The sequence below is a fragment of the Lytechinus variegatus genome, chromosome 4, assembly GCF_018143015.1.
Source record: "Lytechinus variegatus isolate NC3 chromosome 4, Lvar_3.0, whole genome shotgun sequence".
In the NCBI taxonomy this organism is placed as follows: Eukaryota; Metazoa; Echinodermata; class Echinoidea; order Temnopleuroida; family Toxopneustidae; genus Lytechinus; species Lytechinus variegatus.
In genome coordinates this window covers 60655900-60679389 of record NC_054743.1, presented here as the reverse complement: position 1 = coordinate 60679389, position 23490 = coordinate 60655900, and the positions used below count along the sequence as shown (strand labels likewise).

General features: G+C 38.7%; 1 protein-coding gene across 1 annotated transcript in view; it reads left to right on the top strand.

Annotated features, from left to right (window-relative positions):
- LOC121414435 (sperm-associated antigen 17-like) overlaps window positions 1-21987 on the top strand; it is a 48652-nt gene extending 26665 nt beyond the window's left edge. Inside the window, 20 exon segments of the mRNA XM_041607611.1 lie at window positions 496-696; window positions 1483-1605; window positions 3240-3427; window positions 6001-6133; window positions 6723-6904; window positions 7772-7916; window positions 8683-8864; window positions 9878-10022; window positions 10651-11666; window positions 13476-13699; window positions 14289-14536; window positions 15194-15316; window positions 16087-16230; window positions 17091-17252; window positions 17814-17900; window positions 17903-18024; window positions 18726-18986; window positions 19897-20041; window positions 20594-20731; window positions 21549-21987. Of these exon segments, the coding sequence (XP_041463545.1) occupies window positions 496-696; window positions 1483-1605; window positions 3240-3427; window positions 6001-6133; window positions 6723-6904; window positions 7772-7916; window positions 8683-8864; window positions 9878-10022; window positions 10651-11666; window positions 13476-13699; window positions 14289-14536; window positions 15194-15316; window positions 16087-16230; window positions 17091-17252; window positions 17814-17900; window positions 17903-18024; window positions 18726-18986; window positions 19897-20041; window positions 20594-20731; window positions 21549-21574 (3995 nt within the window). The 3' untranslated portion in view covers window positions 21575-21987.
- Window positions 21988-23490: the final 1503 nt, after the last annotated feature.

Below are 23490 nucleotides of genomic sequence, written 5' to 3'. Positions count from 1 at the left end.
TATAAATGACCGAACCTACAATATGCGATAATAAAATGTATGAAATGTTGGGTCAAAACATTTGAGTTTTGACCCATTCATAGAGAATTATTTCTTGTCAATTTGGTGATTCCTAAAAGACTTTAATACATGCATTTAATATTTCTTTGCATTATGATCAACAATTCCGATTATTTTAAAACAGTTTCTTCCACACTTTACTCTCAAACCGGATGTTATTTTTTTTTTAATAGAAATGAAATGAATTAATGGGTTAAAAATATTCTTGTCTCAAATCACTAAATGAACAGAGCTGAAATCAATGGGGGAATCAATTTCATGAAACAAAGAGACATTGATTTCCACTGATTTATGTTATAAGCTACTGAAATCCTTGCATCTGATTGGCTCAGAACAAATTAATCAGTGAAAATCACTGACATTTGCTTCATGATGAAAGACACCCCACATGTTTTGCGCTCGTGTACATATTTGTGAATATTCACACCTGTTCAGGCGCCAAGTCGGTGAAGACGTCCGTTCTAAAGGATGGCCACGTGTTCGTCGTCCACCTGCTAGATCCGCGGGACAAGGAAGAGGTGGAAGGGGGCAGGGTAGAGGAGAAAGCGCCCCATGCTGAGGGAGAGAGCAACAAGGAGAATGTGACAGAGAAAGCAGACGAGGAGACACAGGAGAAAGATGAAAAGGCTGACGATGGTAAGACCTGAAAACAAAGAGATGCCATCTGTTGCTTTTTGCAGTTGGGCGATTCCATAAAATGATCAACCTTTTTGTATGTCCGACCCCCATTTTTCTCAAGTCTTGCTTCACTTCGTACACTGACCAAGTCATGGTCCTTTGATAACATTACAGACTGTCAAAATAACAAGAAAATCAGAGACAGAAAATTTCATGAAGGTCCCACATATAGGGGGTCGGACCTACATATTTCATGGAATTGCCCAGTTTGTTTTACTTCTTTTGGCAAGAAACTGCTGGGTTTGTCATGGAAATTACTGCTTTAAAATGCAGACCTTTCAACCATTCTGAATTTGGTGGAAAGAATCATGTTTTTTTTAACCATCCTAAGCTCTGGTCATGATATAATTTCCCAATTTTTCTTGTAAGCTTTATCACACATTCCCAGGAAAAATAGTTTGGGTTTTCCCTGTATTTTTTTATCAAAATCACCTCCAAATTTCCTGAAACATGAGTTGGGAGGTCTGCTAATCGTATTACTATGTATTGTTGATTTCAGGAGAGAGGAAACCTCTGTACCCCCCCCCTCGCAATGTAGCCCTTCAATTGCTTTATTTGTTAATCAATACAAAATGGCACTCATAATGTATATAATAATGATACGGATATGGGTTCAAATATTTGTAACACATTTAAAAGCTGGGTGAAATTAGTTGACCACTTTAACCTACTTTTTTTATCTCTTTGCTGTCCTGCAATTAAGTTCTCAATGCCAAATTATCATATCTGTGTTTTGATTGACAGAAGGAAAGAAAAAGAAGAAAGACCTGCCCCTCTCCAGCTTTGGCTCCTTCACTGCTAACCTGAATGATGGGATGGTTCTCTCGTTCAGCAATCATGGCATCGAGGGAAAGACCAAGAAAGCAGGTAGGATAACCAAACACATAGGCCCATATTCACAAAGGTTGTTTTGAAAACCCTCGGTTGAATCCATGGTTTATTCAGATTTCCTGTATAAATTACGCTTGATTTAGCGCATATCGGGCGCATGTTTAAAAAAAAAATGTCCAATGCCGATGCACACTTTTGTCTCAGTGTGCAAAATTGACGCCTATTACCATGGTTTGATGCTCTATTTCACTCATGAGTCCACTGTTTTGAATTAACGAGTCCACTCTTCAAACAGTGGAATGATGAATAAAGTAGCGTGGATAACCATGGCAACAGGCGTTGATTTGGCGCATTGTGACAAAAGCGTGTTCAGCTTTGGACATTTTTTAATATACATGTACGCAGTAAATAAGCGTAATTTATACAGAAAATCTACATAAACCATGGACTCAATCGTGGGTTTTCAAAACCACCTTTGTGAATTCGAGCCATAGTGATCATGAATTGGCATAGGTCAAAACCAAACATGATTTTTCTAATTTGCAGCGTATAATCCAGAGGCCTGTTGAATAAAATTTTTGCCATAAAAAAAACTCTGGCGAACAAATCATGCTATTAAATAAATAATATAGGATTTGTATAGGGCAAGTATCCACCTTTCTAAGGCGCTCCTATGTTACCTCGGCTAAGCTAGTCTACAGATTCTGGTGCACACAGCTTTTTGAGGAATTACTTCCTTCCGGTACCCATTTCCCTCACCTGGGTCGAGTGCAGCACAGTGTGGATAAATTTCTTGCTGAAGGAAAACATGCCATTGACAATAACACATTGAAAAAAAATGCCAGATTTTTTTTTTTATATGCAACAGGCCACTGGTGTGCAAAATTGACAAAATCTGCAGTTTTGTGGCAATTTGTAGAATTCTAAATGGACAATTTTCAACATTTTTCAAAAGGGGTACAAAACAGCTATAAAAAAAAATATGGAATGAATATGGCTACAAAATGGCAAGTTGCCCACTGTGGTTATGTTTAACGTGATTTGTATTTGTGGTAACTGTTTTGTGGCCATTTGTAGATTTCTAAATAGACAAATTTCAACATTTTTCAAAAGGGGTACAAAACAGCTATAAAAATATGGAATGAATATGACTACAAAATGGCAAGTTGCCCATTGTGGTTATGTATAACAGGATTTGTATTTGTGGTAACTATCATACATGAATTTGTACAGAATCCTAAAAATTATTATAGTGTTTCTACATGTATGGATGAATAAAAGTATTCCAGAAGAAAAAGAGTAATTCCTGAGATAGAAGCCCAATAATCATATCATTCTCTTGGATTAACAGCCCTGTACGTGAACCCATGTATTGGGGATTTTCAGTATACTGGGGTAGTGGGGGGGTTTCAGCCTCCATTTGATTTCTTCATGGTGTTTTGTTAGTGTAAGTTGTAACTGTCAGTACTTACTAGAATTATATCTCTGATTGCATTGTAAAGATTGATCATGGTTTTAAGAAGTTCTTTGAAAATAATTACCTATTGCGATGACTCTAACTTAGCGAGCTTGAATTCTGTCCTTTTTAATTGGCTAATTTTTGTCTCTACTCTTGTTGTACAATGTAGATATAATATTTTTCAATTATTCCTATACCTGATCATGTTTAGCTGAAAAGAAGGAGATTGAGGTCATCATTCCCCCAGCTCCATCGCCCACCCCACCCCCATTGGCCCCCTCACCCAAAGGCAAACGAGGGGGGTCAGGAAAGAAGGGTAAGCAGCAGCAACAGCAGCAGCAACAACAAGCGGAGGCAGAGAGACAAGCCCAACTTCTGGCCGAACAACAACAGAAAGAGGTTAGTTGATTATTTGTTTTGAACTTTGTTTCCAATTTCAGAGTCTAGTGTCAGCTCCCGCATCCGTAAAACATCATATCTGGTAGTTTTTCAGAGGTCATTAAAGACATTTTCTTTTTAAAGGTCAAGTCCACCCCAGAAAAATGTTGATTTTAATAAATAGAAGGGAAAAAATAAAGCTAGCATAACAATATCAATTTTATCGCAATCGTATTTAAAATAAGAAAGTTATGACATTTTTAAGTTTCGCTTATTTTTCACAAAACAGTGATATGCACAACTCAGTGACATGCAAATGAGACAGACGATGTCCCTCACTCACTATTTCTTTTGTTTTTTATTGTTTGAAGTAATAATATTTCATTTTTACAGATTTGACAATAAGGACCAACTTGACTGAACCATATAATGTTTAACAATGTTAATTCCACATGTTCAGTGAGGAATTAATTGTTGTTTCTCCTAACAATGAGGAGAAAAAAAGAATATTTCATATAATAAAATACAAAAGGAATATGAATGGATGACGTCATAGCCTCCCCATTTGCGTACCGACCAGGTTGTGCATATAACTGTTTTGTAAAACTTAGGGAAAATTTAAATATAACTTTCTTACTTCACATCCAATTTTGATGAAATATTCAGTGTTATGCTCGTTTTATTTTTCTCTTTTTATTCAAATCAAAATTTTGTTGGGTTGGACTTGTCCTTTAATAGGTAATAACTAGTGATTTATGTATGCAGTTTTAAAAACTGACATATAGAAGCTTTTTTATATGCACTCGTCAGAGTAAAATCATCAATTGTGCCTAGAGGCCCCACCCCATCTTGTGGATCTGAATTGATCTTCACTGTGAAAGAGAATAGTTGACACCTAAACACAGGGTCTTGGGTTCAAATCCCAGCCATGACATAATTTCCTTCAGCAAGAAATATTTCCACAATGTGCTGCACTCGACCCAGGTGAGGTGAATGGATACCTAGCACGAATTTATTCCTTGAAACGCAGTGCACATGACAGCTGCTATGCTACAGCCAGGGTAATTATACTGTAAAGCGCTTAGAAAGTTCTGATAATGTAAGTTCTTTTTAAGCATGTATAATTATTGTTATTATCATTATTATGTCACACTGACATCTTAACATTTCAATTCAATTCATTTTTGTCTCACCTGCGAAGCAAAGTGAGACTATAGGCGCCGCTTTTCCGACGGCGACGGCGGCGTCAACATCAAATCTTAACCTGAGGTTAAGTTTTTGAAATGACATCATAACTTAGAAAGTATATGGACCTAGTTAATAAAACTTGGCCATAAGGTTAATCAAGTATTACTGAACATCCTATTAGAGTTTCATGTCACATGACCAAGGTCAAAGGTCATTTAGGGTCAATGAACTAAGACCATGTTGGAGGAATCAACATCGAAATCTTAACCTGAGGTTAAGTTTTTGAAATGTCATCATAACTTAGAAAATATATGGACCTAGTTCATGAAACTTGGACATAAGGTTAATCAAGTATCAATGAACATCCTGCATGAGTTGCACGTCACATGACCAAGGTCAAAGGTCATTTAGGGTCAATGAACTTTGGACGAATTGGGGATATCTGTTGAATTCCCATCATAACTTTGAAAGTTTATGGATCTGATTCATGAAACTTGGACATAATAGTAATCAAGCATCACTGAACATTTTGTGCAAGTTTCAGATCACATGATCAAGGTCAAAGGTCATTTAGGGTCAATGAACTTTGGCCGAATTGGGGATATCTGTTGAATTCCCATCATAACTTTGAAAGTTTATGGATCTGATTCATGAAACTTGGACATAATAGTAATCAAGCATCACTGAACATTTTGTGCAAGTTTCAGGTCTCATGATTAAGGTCAAAGGTCATTTAGGGTCAATGAACTTTGGCCGAATCGGGGGTATCTGTTGAATTACCATCATAACTTTGAAAGTTTATTGGTCTAGTTCGTTAAACTTGGACATTAGAGTAACCAAGTATCACTGAACATCCTGTGCGTGTTTCAGGTCACATGTCCAAGGTCAAAGGTCAATGAACTTTAGCCGAATTGGGTGTATCTGTTGAATTACCATCATAACTTTGAAAGTTTATGGATCTGATTCATGAAACTTGTACATAAGAGTAATCAAGTATCACTGAACATCCTGTTCCAGTTTCAGGTCACATGATCAAGGTCAAAGGTCATGTATGGTCAATGAACTTTGGCCATGTTGGGGTTTTTTGTTGAATAACCATCATATCTCTGTAAGTTTATTGGTCTAGTTCATAAAAAGAGGACATAAGAGTAACCATGTATCACTGAACATCTTGTGCGAGTTAGAGTAGTATGCAAAGTCAGCACTGCTGCTATATTGAACCGCGTGATGCAGGTGAGACAGCCAGAGGCATTCCACTTGTTTTTATATACAAGTCGATACAATATGCAATTCATTTCAATGCTAGTATAGTGGGGTAACATAAAAAACACAACTAATGGTTTGGCTTATTTAAGATGGACCCAACTTGATGGAATTACCAAGTTTGCATCCTTGTATTTTATCAGGAGGAGGAGAGACGTAAGAGGGAGCTGGAAGCGGAAGCAGCAGCAGCTGAGCCCGAGATCCCTCCGTTTCAGCAGCTTTTTGTCTCTTGCCCCGACGGTCTCCGTGTGTCATACATGCTGGAACCGACTGAAGGTATGGAACCACAGGCCCATTTTCAAAGTTGCGAATTAAGCATGGAAAAAACACTCGTGACACAAATCTCTGACTGTACAGATTTGATTTGTCAGCTCATCTGTCAATCTGGGCTCTGTTACACAAAGATAATAGCAATCAATCACTAAATGAACTGACCAATCAAGATCAATTTTACACATGCATTTGGCCAAGAATGCTGACCAGGAACCAATCAGTAGCGTTCTTTTACATTTGCTATTCATCGATGAGCTTTGTGTTACAGGGCTCAGATTATTCTAACTGTCTGGGAATGATAACTGAATTAGTTTTCTTTGCCATTATATCATGATAAAAGAGCCCAGTGAAATTTTAAAAAAGCATACAATTTTTTACAAAATTTTGACATTTTAGACTTCCAATATCTTTTTTAAGTTAAACTGAACTTCAGAATACCAGCCTCAGTCTTTTTGTTAGTGCTTTCATTCAGATGTTGGGGGATTTCAAGTAAAATGTACTGTCGGAGTTATCAAACCTTCTTTGATGCAACAGAGCAATGTAGTAGTTTTACTGTAACTTGTCTGTAACCTTTCTGATTCTTTATTTTCAGAAGATGAAGTCCGAGATCCCAACGTCCCCGGTCGGCTTCTGATCAGACAGAGTTACCTGACCAAGAACAGCAGCAGTCAACCGTGCGAGGCCCCAAGAGAGAACCCAGCAATGCAGGAGATCTCCAGGCTAGTAACAAGCGAGGGCAGTGTAATCAAGATGATGAGAGACGGCAGCACACAGGTGTGTGTTAAGGGCCCCGCCTTACTAAGTCTTACGATTGATCCAATTAATCGTAACTATGGAAATCCATCAGTGTCATAATGTTTTTTCAACATGAAATTTGCGAAATTTCCTTTGTAAACAAAGAGATACATACCAAATTTGTCAAAAAATCAATGAATTTATGGATATACATTCATATCTAAATTTTTTTTAAACAAACATGCATTTTAGATGTTGACTTTGCTGGCTTTCCATAGTTGCGATTGGTTGGATCAATCGCAACTCTTTAATATCAGCATGTGCAGTACATGAATCGGTAGATACAATACTATCCAGTAGGATTTAGTCGTGGAATTCATTTAATAGCTCGTACATGGCGGCTAAGCTACAGCCAGGGTAGTGTTCTTATACCAAGTATCAAGTGCTGTACAGTATTATGCTTATAGTAGCTGTGCTATATAGATAAATCAATTATTATATGTTATTGTACTCCCAGTAGGTCCCTTCGTTCTGCAAATCAAAATTTCTTAACAGTCAAAAAAGCAAAAACTAAAATTTTGGTGATAGGTCCTTTTCAAGCTCTGCCCCACGTCTTTGGAACACTCTTCCAGCTTCCCTTCGTTGCATCTCAAATATCACTTCATTTCGATCATATTTAAAAACGTACCTCATGAGGAAAGCATATTCAAAATCGCTCCATTTACAGTGTCCTTGATTTTTTTTTCTCTCTCTCTCTCTTAGTTTAATGATTTCTAATTTGTATATTTTGAACGTTTTACATTGTAAAGCGCTTTGATATGATTTCCTGAAAAGCGCTATATAAGTTTAAGTTATTATTATGATTGAAGTTTTCACAAGTGTCAACCAATCTGTTTTGCCTTACAGGTTTTGTTTGCCGATGGTGCTGTGAGTTATAGCCCAGCTGTGCCTTCCTCCATTCCCAACCCATCGAGCCCCACCCCTCGGGACCAGTCCCCACAGCGAGGGGGAAGCTCCCTCAGCCAGAGGAGTGAGAGCCCGTCAAAGAGAAGTGAGTATGAATGCCAGTGCTGGGTAGCGTTTCATGAAAGGTTTTAACCGACAAGTACCATTTTATCTGACAGTTACCATAGTAACAGTGCCTTTCAGCAAATCAGGGGGTTGTTTCATGAAAGGACTTGTCGGACATTTTATCCGACAAGTACCAGTTTATCCGACAGTTACCATAGGAAAGTGTCTCTCAGCCAATCATAATCAAGGAAAGATGTCAGATCTGACAACTTGTCGGATGAAAATATTGATGAAACGCTCCCCTGGTATTCAGTTGGAAGTATTGACCTTGTAAAAAGTATTTTACTTGGCATTTTACTTAGCTAAGCAGAATGCTGAAACTCATATTTAAATTAAAGCAAAATACTTAGTTTTGTGACGTCCTAAAGTTTGAGCCCAATTAAGTGCAATGTATGGATACATCTGTGAGCAGAACGTTACTAGAGAAAAAGAACATCACAGTATGACATTAATAAGTTGATAAGCTTTTATTTATTTGCAGCAATTTTATTTTAGATCTTGATGTTATTAACTGCAACTTGGTTACATTTTGTATTTATTCTTATTGTTTGTAACAATGAAAATGGGTAGAAAATGAACCTGTGTTCCGAATTAAGGAGCAAAAGCAGATAAATTACATCATCAGAAAGATGTTTCCATATTAAGTGATGTCCACTTCCTTAAAATGGCTATTCAAAGTAAGAATGGAGAAAATAGTAGAAGGGCATATCATTAAAACTTGATTAATTGCTTTTTTGTTGTTTCAGGTGCTAAGGGTAAGGTTTCCGACCCTCTGGACCAAGACCAACCCCTCCCAGAGACCTCCTCCAGTCAGGAGTGGGTAACGACCACACCCACCGGCCAGAGGATAGGGACACGCCCAGATGGGAGCACCTTCGACCCCAAGGAGTGCCTTCTGTACAGTGCTACAGATCCGGTATCAGGAGAGGTAGGAATCAAGCCTGAACATCATAATTTGAAAAAAAAATTGTTTGCTTATGCACAGGTATAATAATAATTGTGTAGGGTTGTGGCCCAGTTGATTAGTCTCCGGACTTTGAAACAGAGGGCCGTGGGTTCAAATCCCAGCCATGGCATATTTCCTTCGGCAAGAAATTTATCTACATTGTGCTGCACTCTACCCAGGTGAGGGGAATGGGTAACTAGTAGGATTTATTCCTTGAACGCTTTAGTGCCTATTAATATGGTGGCTTAGCTACAGCCGGAGTAATAATATGATACCAAGTATCAAAGCGCCTTTGAGTATATGCACATAGTAACTGCACTATATAAATGGACATATTATTATTAATATAATAGTACAATAATAATTATAATTATGATAATGATTATAATAATAATGATGATAATAATAATATTATTATAAAAAATAGTAATAATAGTGATAATAATGCACTTTTTGACATTTTCTGTGTCATATGCAATAAATAATATATAAAAGAATAACATGATAATGTTCCAGTTACTCATAAGATTTTTAAAATATACACTGTAGGTATCTAAGAGCTTATTCAATAAGATATTTTTGCAAACGACAAATGCATATCCAATCCCTGGGGGGTATTCTAGCCAGTCACCATGTGAGGCATCCACAATACTGGACAAGCTATAATAATTTTCACAATCTAGGGGGTACCCATTAAGCACCTGATTGGGGTATTATTCAATGGTTATTTCTCTCCTTACTGCTTAGGCCATGAAATTTCATATCTCAAAACAAGTTGAATGTTCAGGAGATTAAAAAAATCATAACTCTCTTTTTCATGGTTTAATGGCTTCTTTTGGGGATCGACGGTTGAGGTTCTTTCAGGACATCTTTTGAGAAATTGTCTTGTAATTGGAGTAATTTCCCCCTAAAATCCCTGAAATTTAGATACATATAGGTTTTATCTTCCCGGCAGCAACATTTCTTTATATATTCCTATAATATATGTTTCATAGGTCCTGACGACCCGTGAGGATCGAGTCATCACGGTTGAACGACCGAATAAGGTGCGCATTGTTGACCACAATGAAGGAACACGAATAACAACGTATTACAAAAAGGTTATCTTCAGACAACAATGTGATGAAGCTAATGAAACAGGCAAGTATTCTGCTTGAATGATATCAATTTGCAAAATGAACAACAGTTTTCATTTATAAATTTATTCAAGTTGTCTCTTTTTATTATAGTGCAGATCAAAGAAATAGTTTATCAGGTTTATAATGATAGCAATGATGATGATGATGATGGTGGTGGTGATGGTGATGATTATGATGATGATGGTGATGATTATGATGATGATGGTGATGGTGTTGATGATGTTAATGCTGATTATGAAAATGACAATAATAGCAGTGATGATGATGATGATGAAGGAGCTCATGCAGTGCTATTAGAAAATAAAATATAGTATCCATCTCAAAACAAGTATCACTTTATATGTATTACAGTGATGATAGCAGAGGCCATGCTGAATGCATTTTAAAAGTATATATTACTTTCCAGACACCATACCATATAGCTCATACTCTACATCTAACACAAGAATCACATGTATTTGTAACATTCAAATATTCGCTAGAGTAACTGCATGCATTTGAATGTTCCAATTTTATTCCCAAGGTGTAATTGCTCCCTGGTGCTACATTTAAATGATACAGAATATTTCTTGAACTAACATTATGGACATAGAATGTAAGAAGTGATTTCTTTCTTGTCCCTTTTTCAGGAGAGACCCCTGTATCTGGTATCAGAGATGTGAAACATGTCAAGGTGGAGTGTGTGGGATACGCTACGGTCATCTTCAACTGCGAAGACAGCGTTGCCACAACCATCTTTGGGAATGGTTCCGAGATCATCGCCATTCCCGATGGCTCCTATGAGATTCTGCATTGCGAGGGTTCCAGAGTGGCGGTTGCCGTTGACGGGACAGCGCGGTATACGCCCAAGGAGGCTGAGAGCGGGGAGCCAAGCTTGATAGGATCGTACACCATGCAGCACAACAATGTGGTTGCAGTAGAGACCTGTGATGCAGACGGAAACCACTTTGGGGTGAAGTGGAATGGGGATATCTACACGTCCCTTGTCCCAAGCGAAGACAGTAAAGTCTCCCTTGTTGGGGAAGGGGAGGAAGAGGAAGCAGTGAAGGCTCCTCCGAAGATGTCGCCCATTCCAAGATTCTTTGTCATCCACCCTGATGGAAGCGGTACCGAGATGCTACGGCAGCAGGACATTGCACCTTATGTCCACCAGGCAGGTATGGACCCCAACGTAGCTGTCCTCAAGGACCCTATCCCTGATCACCCTGAGATCAATGGCATCACCATCATGCAGCCTCACACCTCAACCATCAGCCAAAGATGGCTCAACCAATTTGATGAACCCAGCATCATCCCCAGGAATCTCCGCTCCAGGGAGTTCAACACGCTTCCAGCAACAGAGACCAAGACTCCAGGACCAAAGTTCGGTACCAAGGTCGGGAAGGGCGTAGCCGTCAACAATGTGCCTCAACCGCCACAGCGAGGACCAGTTCCTCAATGTCCCAAGCAGCTTCAGCTGAGGCAGTTCGTTGCCTACCGCCCCATGGAGAAGGAGCTGAGGGGCAAAATGAAGGAGGGACTTGAAGCTTATGCAAAAGAGATGAAGAAGAAGATGATGGAAGCGAAGCAAAGGGCCATCAAGGACCCTCGCTCTCAGCAAGAAAGGGTCAAATCAGGAGATCTCCTCGCACACATTCTGGCACAGGTAAGTAGTATTCATACTATATAAGCTCATCATTAGAGCTTTAGAAGCTTTCAGTAATCTATTGGTAGTCTATAAAGTCGAAGACAAAAATTCCTGATGGATGAACTTATTTTTCATGACAAATTCTATGAAGTATTCACTTGAAAATGCATTTTTAACAATTCAAAGCTGAACTTGCATGCTTCATTGAGAAATGTGTTCAAAACATCTGACTATGGCTTTGACATTTACTTTCTATAACCTTATATTTGGAAATTCTTAACTAAAAAACGTAGATGAATTGAATATCCCCTTTTAGTGGACCTATCTTTAATGCAGATTTATCCATAATAATAGTGTCTAATGTTGCTATCTTTCTCTGCTATAATATTCATCACTATAATTATTACTATTATCCTGATGATCAGTTAACAGTTTACATTCCCCAGGATTCCAAAATACAAAAGGAAGAATGTTAAAAAAAAACGTATATACAGTGCATATCAAAAAAAAGTTTACACTTAGAAAGAATCCTGTAAAATTATACATTTGTAATATCCTGAAGATTTTTCCACATTTCAACATTGGTACAGGTCCATTTAAACAAATGGCGATATAACAGTCGAAACAGATTTCCGCTTGAGTGAGCACCACTTACTTTTGAAAAGTTAGTGAAAAATGATTTGCGCAGAACTTTGAAATAGTTATGCTAATAAAAGTAGACCTAAATCATGAAGAAAACGTGAAATTTAGCTGGTAAAATTGATTTGAAGATATCTTTTATCCTTTTTAACTTGTTTCCTTGACCAAAAAACTTTGAAGAGTGCATTGCTCCCCACCCCACTCCCCACACACAGAGGCCATCACAACCTTATTTGCTTTACACTGAGCTGTGATTTACATGAAATAGCTTAGGCTTGATTTTCATTTTGTTAATCATTGTCAAGCTTGGGAAAAGTGTGGAGAAACAAGTATTGAATGAAAAATGAAATGTAAACCCACTTTAAATGATAAAAACTTAGTGAAAAATGCTAGAGATGTCTGATATAAACTTTTGTTCAGATTCAATTATGTCCTCAGATCCAGCTGGCACAAAAAGGGTAAAGGGTGTGGTTACTAAGTGTTGAAATTTCAATTTGGGTGGTGAAATTGTTTAAAAATGCTTGAATGTATCTGTTTTATTTCAATTAACTAAAAGTGCAAGGGAAATGTATGAGAAATGTTTCGCAGGGTAAGTTTGATTTCGCCCTTTCCCCTTGACACAGCATGAAAACAAGCATTTCTGCGCAAACAGATTTCTGCGAGCTTTACAAAAATGGACAGTGCTCACTCAAGTGTAACATTCTGTCAAAACTATACTTTCATTGGATAGATGAGACCCAAACCCAAGATTATGTGTGAAAAAATCACCCGCATGTTGTATATTTTTTAATTCCCAGGGCTTTTACAAAGTGTAAACTTTTTTGATACGCACTGTATAAGTGAATATTCAAATTATTTTTTTCTGCCTAATTCTACACTTTCCCCGACTGTCCCCCGTCCCCCTTGTATGTATGCTGGTGGTTTCCATATGTATTTTTTTCTTGTTTTACTGGGAGCTACAACACACAAGTTCTTATGAACTTTTCAGTAGTCTTCCTTTTTTCTCTTTTACATGTAATTTTCATTCTTGTACATATTGTATATTGTTCTTTTTTTATGTTGGTGAGAAAATAAATAAATTGAACTTGCTACGTGTATATTCTTACTACATGAAGGGCATCTCACATGTTGAATTTCTTTTACCTGATTTTAAATTATCTTTAATCCTATTATTCTTCACTGTGATAGCTTGAGGATGACCAAGCCAAGGAGGCTGATGCCGCTCAGCCCTCCTCCTCAGATGCGCCCCCAGCCACCCAAGGCCTCACCAGTACAGAACCTGTAAGGCCGCCCAATGTCCAAGCAGATGGCAATGCTGTGGCCCTCTACGAGATCTCTACCGCACCTCCTCCACTGACCCCACCACCGAAACCACATCCCAAGTATACTGATGCAGACTGGGAGAGAGTCAAGTAAGTCCACTCTTAGATTATCTTCTTTTTTTTCAAGTCTTTCCTCATTTTTCAATCTTTCTTATACTCTTAGTGATGTAGAAGATGGATGTAGCTCAATTGCTAGGGTGATGGTCTTACTATCTGGCTTTAAGCCCAGATGTTTCGGCAAGTGCCCTTATGCAAGGCATTTTCCCAGTTATCATGTTCCATTTAAAAGACTTGTTATAGTAACACTTGCACTATTCCTTCAAGCATTTTCGGTGAAAAATGAATTGAAGTATTCTGTCTATTGCACTCATAGACGCGCGTCATAGACTCATAGACGGCCGCGTCAGACCAAAAGACGTTAAAAGATGGGAGTTGCTGCTACCCTGTTTGGCGTTCAACAATAAAAGGGAAAGAGCCTCGTCGATCTGGCACTGCACAGTGGCTGCCGGGCCCACGATCGATTGGGCATAGCAAATTTTCGGAGTATTACATTTCATGTCTATTTCGAACAATAAATTATGGATTTTCATAAACATTCATTATTTGTATATTATGAATCAGAAAGGACCACCTCATGGCTGAGACACTTAAAGCTCCCTAATGTTTTGTAATATCCCAGGAAAGAGCGTGAAGAAGAGAAAGCCTGCCGGGAGGCTCTCCTCACCCGCACCGTCCCACCTTACTTTGAGAGCGACTGGGGCAAGGCATTCAAGAGAGCCGAGGAAGCCGTAGCCAATGGAGAACCTGCCCCGGACATGGATGCCCTGACCAAGGACTTGCCACCGGCCAATCGTCCTGGTGTCAACACGGCCATGAGCCTTCCGAGTACCCCTACGGATTCCCCAGCTGCTCCTTCTGCTCAGCCAGGTTTGTTGGAGTCTTTGTGCTATAGGTCTTCAAAGTATAGCCCATGGGAGCATTGCATAAACTTTTTTTTTTATTTGATAAGTTGTCAGATGTGATAACATTCCTTGATTTTGATTGGTTGAGAAGCATTGTTACTATGGTAACTGTTGGATGACATAGACTGTCAGATAAAAAGTTCAACAAGTCCTTTCAAGACATGCATCCCTGATCAATTCAGTAATACCGATCTCTCTGAAATGTTCGTCCTCATTCCGAGTTCATGCAGTAAAGAGAATTCTGTAATAAAAATTATTTTTTTCAGCAGTTTTTTCAGCAGTTAAAAGAGCTGAAGAGTCATGGAATTTGTCAACTTCATCTGGAAAGTCATTTAATAATCATTTATTTGAAATATTTTCATTTTTCATATTAGAATTACTGTATTCATTAGTGTGGACAACCTATTTAGCAAATGACTTTCAGCCAATCCATGAGAGTGCATCTGACCGTCATCAGTGAGTCTTGGAAATTTACATTTTTTCTGTTCTGAAAAGTGAAAAGTCAAAAATTCAAAAGAATATTTTAGGGGAAAATGCACCCTGCCCTTCTATATTCTATTATATTGAAAAGTGAATCATTAATGATTGACAATTTTATGATGATCTTCCTCACTCTTTATAGGTGCAGCTTGCTCAGCCCAGCCAAGTGAAACCTCCGATAGCATATCTCCCTTGAAGGCTGCCCTCACGGGTTCAAACCAAACCAATGACGGGATGCAGTCCTCGACACCATCAGCTCAGCAAGGTAGGAATACAAGATTCAATTTAGCTTATAATCAATTCTTGATTTCTCTGTGATTCTGCCATATCTGGGTTGCCTGTGGTGCATGATTATGCAGTAGAGGTGTTGTGGCTCTTTGGATAAGTCTCTGAACTTTGAACCACAAGATCTGTGGTTCAAACACTTGTTCACTGCAACCATCCTGCCTGTGGGGAATCTACAGGTAGAACTATGGTATGCCAATGCTGTACATAGCACACACCTTTGAAAAGTCATTGAAATATCACTTTTGTGACCAAAATTACTAATTTCCATACAGTTGCAATTATTTTTTTTTCATTAGTAACTTGGGAATATTTTTTGTATTCACCAGTGCACTCAAAATCTTGAATTTTTGGCATATTTTTGTGTACGCCCTCTATTGCTGGAAAGTAATATGGAAAGAAAATTTTCATTTTTCAATCTCTATTTTTAATTAGGAAAAAAATATTTTATAATGAATAGCTGTTATGAAAACTGACAGTGTAAGAAAATAAATCATTTGTCCCATATAAAAAGAGAAATTAGCCAAACATTGCCACCATTATTTTGCCACACATGGGAATGTAACTGAGAACAAGGTTATATCATAACCTTGTTCATTGAATGAGTGGGTTCAAATCCCTCCACAGCATTCACGTTTTCGGCTAGACACTTAGGCTTTGACCCCCAACCACGGAACTCATGCCCATGAGCAAGTCACTTTGTTAATATTGCTCATTCTTATGCCAGTTGTTTTGATTCTTCTCATATAGGTCTAGTTCCAGCTAGTCCATCCGACACTCGACCCACCAACCCCACCCCAGGGCATGCCACTGGTCAGGGTACCCCTACAGCTCTTAGACCGACCAACCCCACCCCGGCCCATGCTTCGCAGCCTCAGGGCACAGGAAGACCTGGTGAGATTTTTTTCAATTCATTCTCATTTTAAATCATTTTTGTTTTACATTGGTTTTGTTTTGGTTTGTTCCCAAACTGACGATTTCATATAAATGAAGTTTTACATTCCTGAAATTATCATTGATTAAAAAGTTGCAATCCATTGTAAACTTGTCATGTAATGGTAACCTTGAACAACGTCCAATCACAATCAAGGATACCTTTTGACTTCACACTACTGTCAAGGTTACCATCTATTGTAAATTTGGTGCCACATGGTGGTCCCACATGTTATGGAATAATCTGGAATTTCTTTAATAAATTTGCAACTAGTATTCAGTTGGTATGGTGTGCTTTTTAAACAACTTTTACGATTTTGACCCAGTTTTAGTTGCATAGTTCATGCTTTGTGTTCTTTTTATATTTCATTTACAATTAATGTGAACTTAGTCTTTGTTGTATACTTTCTTATTTGAATTAAAACCTATAAAGCATTTTGTCTTGTCTTTTTGTGTGTTTCATAAAGCATTTCAACTACGGTAATTTTGCAGCTATAGCAGCTACCGTCATGGTAATAGGCCTAAGCAGCCAATCACATTCAAGGTTTCCATGGTAGTTACAATAATGGCAAAGTTACCAAAGTTGTAACTACAGTATTTGTGAAACAGGCCCCAGGTGAGCCCCCTATAACAAGGGTTGATTAGATTGTGGCAAGACTGAGTTTGTGCATGATTTAATGTTATTTGTTGTTTACTGAGATTTTTAATTCTTTATTTAATTTCATTCAAAATTTTTCCCATTACATCACTAACCCCCTCCCCCAAAAAAAGAAATGTTGTTGAGTTTTGCATTATTTTTGTTTTGTTTTATCTAACCCCAGTTAACCCCACCCCGCAGAGTGCGAGTGATCTTCAGGGGGGTCAGGGTAACCCCGCCCTTCCCAGTGAGACCCCCTCTAGCTACGCCTCTTTCCCCGCTCACCCATCTACCATCCCAGAAATGGTGGAAGAGGGACCCCTCACCAACCGTTCTGATATGACAGGTAAGCTGTGGAAATTTGATGATCGATATACGCGTGGCAGTCCACTAATTCAAATCCATATTCTATTGTTTGAAAGTTCCCTTTGCCCAATTTATCGTGGGCCAGGCAGCCACTGTGCCAGGTTGATGTTGCTATATACCTTAATCATTGAACGTTAAACAAGACACTGCTGGGTCCCGTAACACAAAGGTTAGCGACCAGGGACCAATCAGTGCGGTTCTTTCATATTTGCAATTTATCACTAATTTTTGTGTTATGGAGCCCTGGACATGGTAAAAAACCTTGGACTATGCTGATTTATTGTATTATTGCACTTCAGTAAGGTGCTGTTTGCCAAAAAACATGCTTTTGTAATTGGTCTTTTCTTAGTATACGCTATGAAATAAGTGTGAATATTTACACACAAATCTGCATAATCCATGGTTTTGTACCATGATACAAAAGAAACCTCTTTTGAGAATACAGGCCTTGCCTTTTAAAATTCCATTTCTCTTGTTTATCTTTTTTTTTCATATAACCTTTCACACAATATGATATCACTATTTTTTTTTTCTCCACCAGCGAGCGTCTCACCGGAGGTAAAGACAGCCGCCCAGGCTCGCGTCAACGATGTCCCCATGGAGTCCCGTCCCAACATCATCCCATCGGCCGTAGCGACATCGTCCTGACCCGGAGCCTGTTGGTTGATGTCAACGGGGAGCCGAGGCAGGAGAGCGTCAGGCTGCCGGCAGCCATCTTGGGACAGAAGCCGGGAGCATTGCCAAATAACAGGGTAAGGAAACATATATTTCAAAGCATTGCCTGTATCAGTATGAAACCAGTTTGACGTTGTTCCCTTTTGAAAAAATGTTGGGTGCCAAAACACAGGTGGATCTGTTTACCCATCAAGAGTATCTGCATGTTGCAATGGTGGTTTGTGGATAGGTTTTGACTTTCCTTCAGAACATTTCCTTGATGATAAATAATAATAGGCATTTATATAGCACCATCTATCTATAAATATTTTATTCAGAGGCGCGTTATTATGATTATTAACCCGGCTTTAGCTTGAGCTGCCTTTTCAGCGCTCATGCATTCAAGGAATTAGTCCTGCCGGGTACCCATTCACCTCAACTGGGTCGGATGCAGCACAATGTGCATAAATTTCTTGCTGAAGGAAATTACGCCATGGCTGGGATTCGAACCCATGACCCTCTGTTTCAAAGTCAGAAGACTTATCCACTGGGCCACAACGCTCCACAAATCATTTCATTCGGCGATGTCATTGACAAAATAATGTTATAAGCTATTGATAATCTTTACATCTAGGAAACATTTCATATAGCAAATTCATGCAGGCGGTGAGTTTCAAAGACTATTTGTTATAAGCTACTGAAATCCTTGCATATGATTGGCTCGGAGCAAATAAATCAGCAAAATTTCACTGAGAAGACTCTTCATGAAATCCTTCCCTTATCGTTCCTCACAATACAGTTCGATGAGCTGGAGGACTCAGTCCGCCGGAAGATATTCACATCCTCCATCGCCGGAGCCCAGGCCAAGGGTACCGCCGACCTGTCACGCATGAGAGGCTTTGAGCTGGTGCCCGGAGAGGTCAACTTTGGAACGTTACGAGAAGGATGCACCTACGCCTTCCAGGTCAATCTGAAGAACGTCGGAGTGGACAGCTGTCGGTACAAGATCAGGCAGCCGCCCCCGGGGACGGGGCTACAGGTGGTCTACACTCCGGGACCGGTAAGAAACATTCAGGAACAGGATCACCAATTTAGGAATAGGAAAAAGTGGTTCCCTGGGATTTTCTCCAGTGACAATACTTGAAGCTCTGCTGTAAATTCCACACACTTATGGACTGACCAATTTCAACCCTAGAATTAACACTAAACCCTACCCTAATCCTAACATGAAACCCTATTGCAACTCTAATCCTAACCCTATATCTTAGATGAAGTAAAGCCCGAAGCAATAGTTGCAGGAGCAAATGTTGTGTCAACCCAAAATATGATCAGAATTGAAGATGCACATAAGTGTTTGTTCATACCAAGGCAAATGCAGGGGATCATAGGGCTGATATTCTTGCTATATGATGTTAATCCTTTGCCTGCTGATGTTGCAATCTTGCACATTTGTACAATTAAATTCAACAATTGTACTAATTAGTTTTCTCCCCTATCTATTAGATAAGCTAATAAAAGGCATTATAGTTCTTGGATAACATTTATGTAACGATAAAAAGTATCAATGGTGCAATATGGAAATCTTGAATTAAAGAAAACAACATGGAAACAATGGTCATTATGATTCCCCCGATATTGATTCAGCATGCGAAGCATGCATAATGTGCAATCAGGCATAAAATCAACTTAACAATCAGTCACTCTTATTGAATTACAGACCATAATCCTTGGCTCCATATTCACTACTATAAGAAGAAAAATGCATTATTGTACAGGCATCAATGGAAAGTAATATCAGAAAGTTAGTTTTCCTATGGTAACTCTCAAAATTGTAACTTATTTTTGAACAAAAATCACAAAATTACAAAAATACATATTGATTACATACAACAATGCACCATGATTAATGGGTTCTTGAGACGATTTGAATAAATTCAATGACGTTACTGCAATTCATTTGCCATATGTAGGTGGCAGCAGGCATGAAGGCAAAGCTTGATCTGGTCCTCTATGCCATAGCTGTTGGGGTAGAAGGAGAGAGTGGGCGTGGCTCCATTGATCATCACATCGAGATCATCACCGAGACGGAGCTCATGTACCTTCCAGTGTCAGCAGATATCCTTTACAATAGAACAAAAGAGCTTAATGTCTCTTATCTAATCAAGGGGAGGGGTATGAATGATTTGGCATCTTCTTTTTTACTTTGAAATAGATTCTCATGTATTCCTATTCCAATCTGTGTAAGCTAAAATATGATCTTTGTAGGGTAAATTAAAGCTACTAATAAGGAATTGAACAGTGTCTGTTGTCCTAAATGATATATGATAATAATTACTATAAAGCGCTCTTTTAAAGGTTATAAAGCTCTACGAGGAAGGCTATTCCATAATGCTGGACATGTACATGTATGAATGAAGGATAGTGATGCAAGCTTGTAGCCAGGGGGTTTGGGTTTGATTGCACCCCCTAAGATTTGCCAATTGCAAGAGAAAATGGGCAAGGAAAAGCATAAGAGAAGGGAAGAGAAGGGATTGAACCCCTTAATCAAAACCCTGACTGTGGGGCTGTGATGTGGATGTTGAATGATTGGGACATCAAAACCCCATATATCGATGATTGCCTTTAAACATGCATTTTACTACTCAAATTTCCTTGACTGCCTTGTACATGTTTTAACAGCCGCTGAGTATGACGGTAGGACCCACGCTGGCATGCAGCCTAGGACGTCCGCTGGAGTCCGACTGATTGCTACAAGACCGCCCTCCAGAGAGGGAATTATTAGACCAAGGAAAGATATACCACAACGTAAGTGTTTTCTCTTTCTCATATTCAGGGTGTACTACCACATCAATGATTGTTGCTCCTAGCCATCCCCACCCAAGCCTATCTGATATGCGCCGGGCTATAGTGGGCAAGTTACTGGTTGCGCGAAACAGACTGATGGGCGAGGATGAAGCCCGAGCGCTTATCATCACTGGTAAAGTCATCAATATGCATATATGGTTATCATATGCGTGACATACTTTTTATTATGCATCATTCATGAGATAACCCTTATATGGCGATCAACTGTATTTTTTAACCAATCAAATATCGCAGTCTACGTCACGTTCAAGCCTCTTCGCTTAATGGTCCATGTTCGCGGACAGTTATGAATATTCATATTGAAGCTTAGTTGGGGGTTCGTAGAATTTCTACGAACAGAACCAGTGAAGATAGGCGCTCGGGCTTCGCCCTCGCTCGTCATTAGTTTGCCCACTATACCCCGACGCATATCGGATAGGCTATCCCCAGCCCTTTGTTCAGATTCTTGTATTGCATTTATCATGACCCCTTATTTTAAAAAAATGAAAATATACAATAATTTTTTTTCTTTAAGTTATCAATGGATTATCAGTGATAATAATAGTGGTGTGGTATCATATTTTGCAAAATTTAATCCTTTTTAGGTGCACAATGTACTCCTATATTGTTCCTGCTATAAAGCTGAGCTACCAACCGATCTCAGTGGAAGCTTTTTGAAGAATACCTTACTACCCATTTCCATGTACCTCATCTGGGTTGAGAGTAGCACAAAGTGGATTAATTTCCTTTTCTCTTTTTTTTTGTTTCATCCTTATAGAATCCCAAGAGAACCTTGATGTGTGATTTGTAGATATACCAGTTGTCCTCATCATCCTCATCGTCATCACAGCCATCAACAGCAGCACCATCTTGTACGAAAAAACACTACAAACACCCAGACACATTGGAAGTAATGAAAGATACTGATAAATCTAATACCAAACAAGAAGGGCATTAATCATCTGATACAACATGAACTGCAGCTTTTGTATTCAATTCAGTAGTGATGCCATACCTCACCAACTGCAGGGATAGCAGTTTTTCAGCTCTAGTCTGCAATCAGATCCATATATTTGATTTCAGAGAATCATCTTGAAGTCATTGATAAATGACATTGCAAAGGTATTGTTTAAAAAAATGTCCCAAAATCTGATGTGTGTTGTAATTAATGCTGTTCATATGGCTGAAAAACACCCAAGGAAGAAGAAATACATAATCAAAAGTGTGTGGACACTTTCAAGACTGTGTCTAAAATTCTATTTCTTCATCCGGGAATTCAAATTTGAACAATTGGGTAATGTATGAAATAAAATTTGGATGGCTTTTCTGGGGCCTATAGAGAAAGAGTTGTCTTTAACGCCAGTCAAAATATCAAGCATAATTCTAGAATGCATGCACCTGATTGATTGATTGAAAATCATATCACAATCGTCTTAAGGGGAATAATAGAAGGTAAGATGTGTATTGTCTGTTTAAAACCACATACATTTCTCTCAATTAGAACAAGATATTTCCTCCTGAACAATATGAACCGGGGGGGGGGGGGGGGGCGTTTTCATGAAGTTATTTGTGATCCTTAATGTAAATGATATTGAAATGAATGTTCATTGGTGATTATTTAGCACGAAAGAAAAGATCACCGGTCGTTCGTAAAGTCGCTGTTAACTTACGAACAGCGCAACGAAACACCCACCAGGTTTGATTTTGGCACTATGGCCCGTATTCTGAAGTCAGGTTTAACTTAGACCATGGTCTAACTCTGTGCTAAAATTATGGAAAGCCAAAAGTGTCAAAATTTTTATTTAGTTGTATGTTTCTTATATTTACTGTGCTCTCTCTCGATTCTTCAATGGTGAAGACAATCATCTATTTGTACTTCCTAGACAATAATGAATGATTTGAGATCAAAATGAGCTGAAAATATATCTCTACTGTTGGTGATGTATGTAGCAATTGGCTATCCATACTTCAACCACAACTTTAAACCTGAGTTTAAGTTAAACCCGACTTCAGAATACGGGCCATAGGTCTATTGTGTTTTGGGTTAAGGAGTAATGGAAACCTTATAACATCTTGTACTGTTTTAGATGCATTGTGTCTTCTTGAACAATATAAAAATGTTCAAGCTCTTAATGAGCAAGCGTATAATTCACAAATTCATATTCAATAAAGTGTGAACCATCTCCTAAATTCAAGAAACCCGCTTGGTATGCCGAAGTGCGGTGGCGGACCGTGACCCGGAGGAGACAAAGCATCAGAGGGGCACAGCATTGGTCACAAACAATATACACAGTGCCCCTCCAATGCTTTGTCTCCGCCGGGTCACCGTCCGCCACTGCCGAGGTGCACATTTAAAATGTATTTGTTGATTTAACACATGCTTCAGGAAGGCGTTTCACAAATAGTGACGTGTAACTCGAAGTTGTGCCAAACAGCCAACATGCGCGTGATATTCAAGTTTCTGATTGATACAGTAGTGTTGTCTGCTGGGCATGAGCTGACCAGTGCGGTAGTGCATCATGTACAGTACACAGTATGGAATTTAAGATCGATTTTTCATCATACTTTGATGTTCGTGAAACGTGAGATTTGGATATACATGTAGAAAGTAAACATCTTTTATCCATTCAGGATGTTTTGGAAATGAAATTGTTTTGAAGATACAGCTGTAAGTTATACATAACCTTTATCAGTGTAAATATCTTGCGAATATTTGTCAT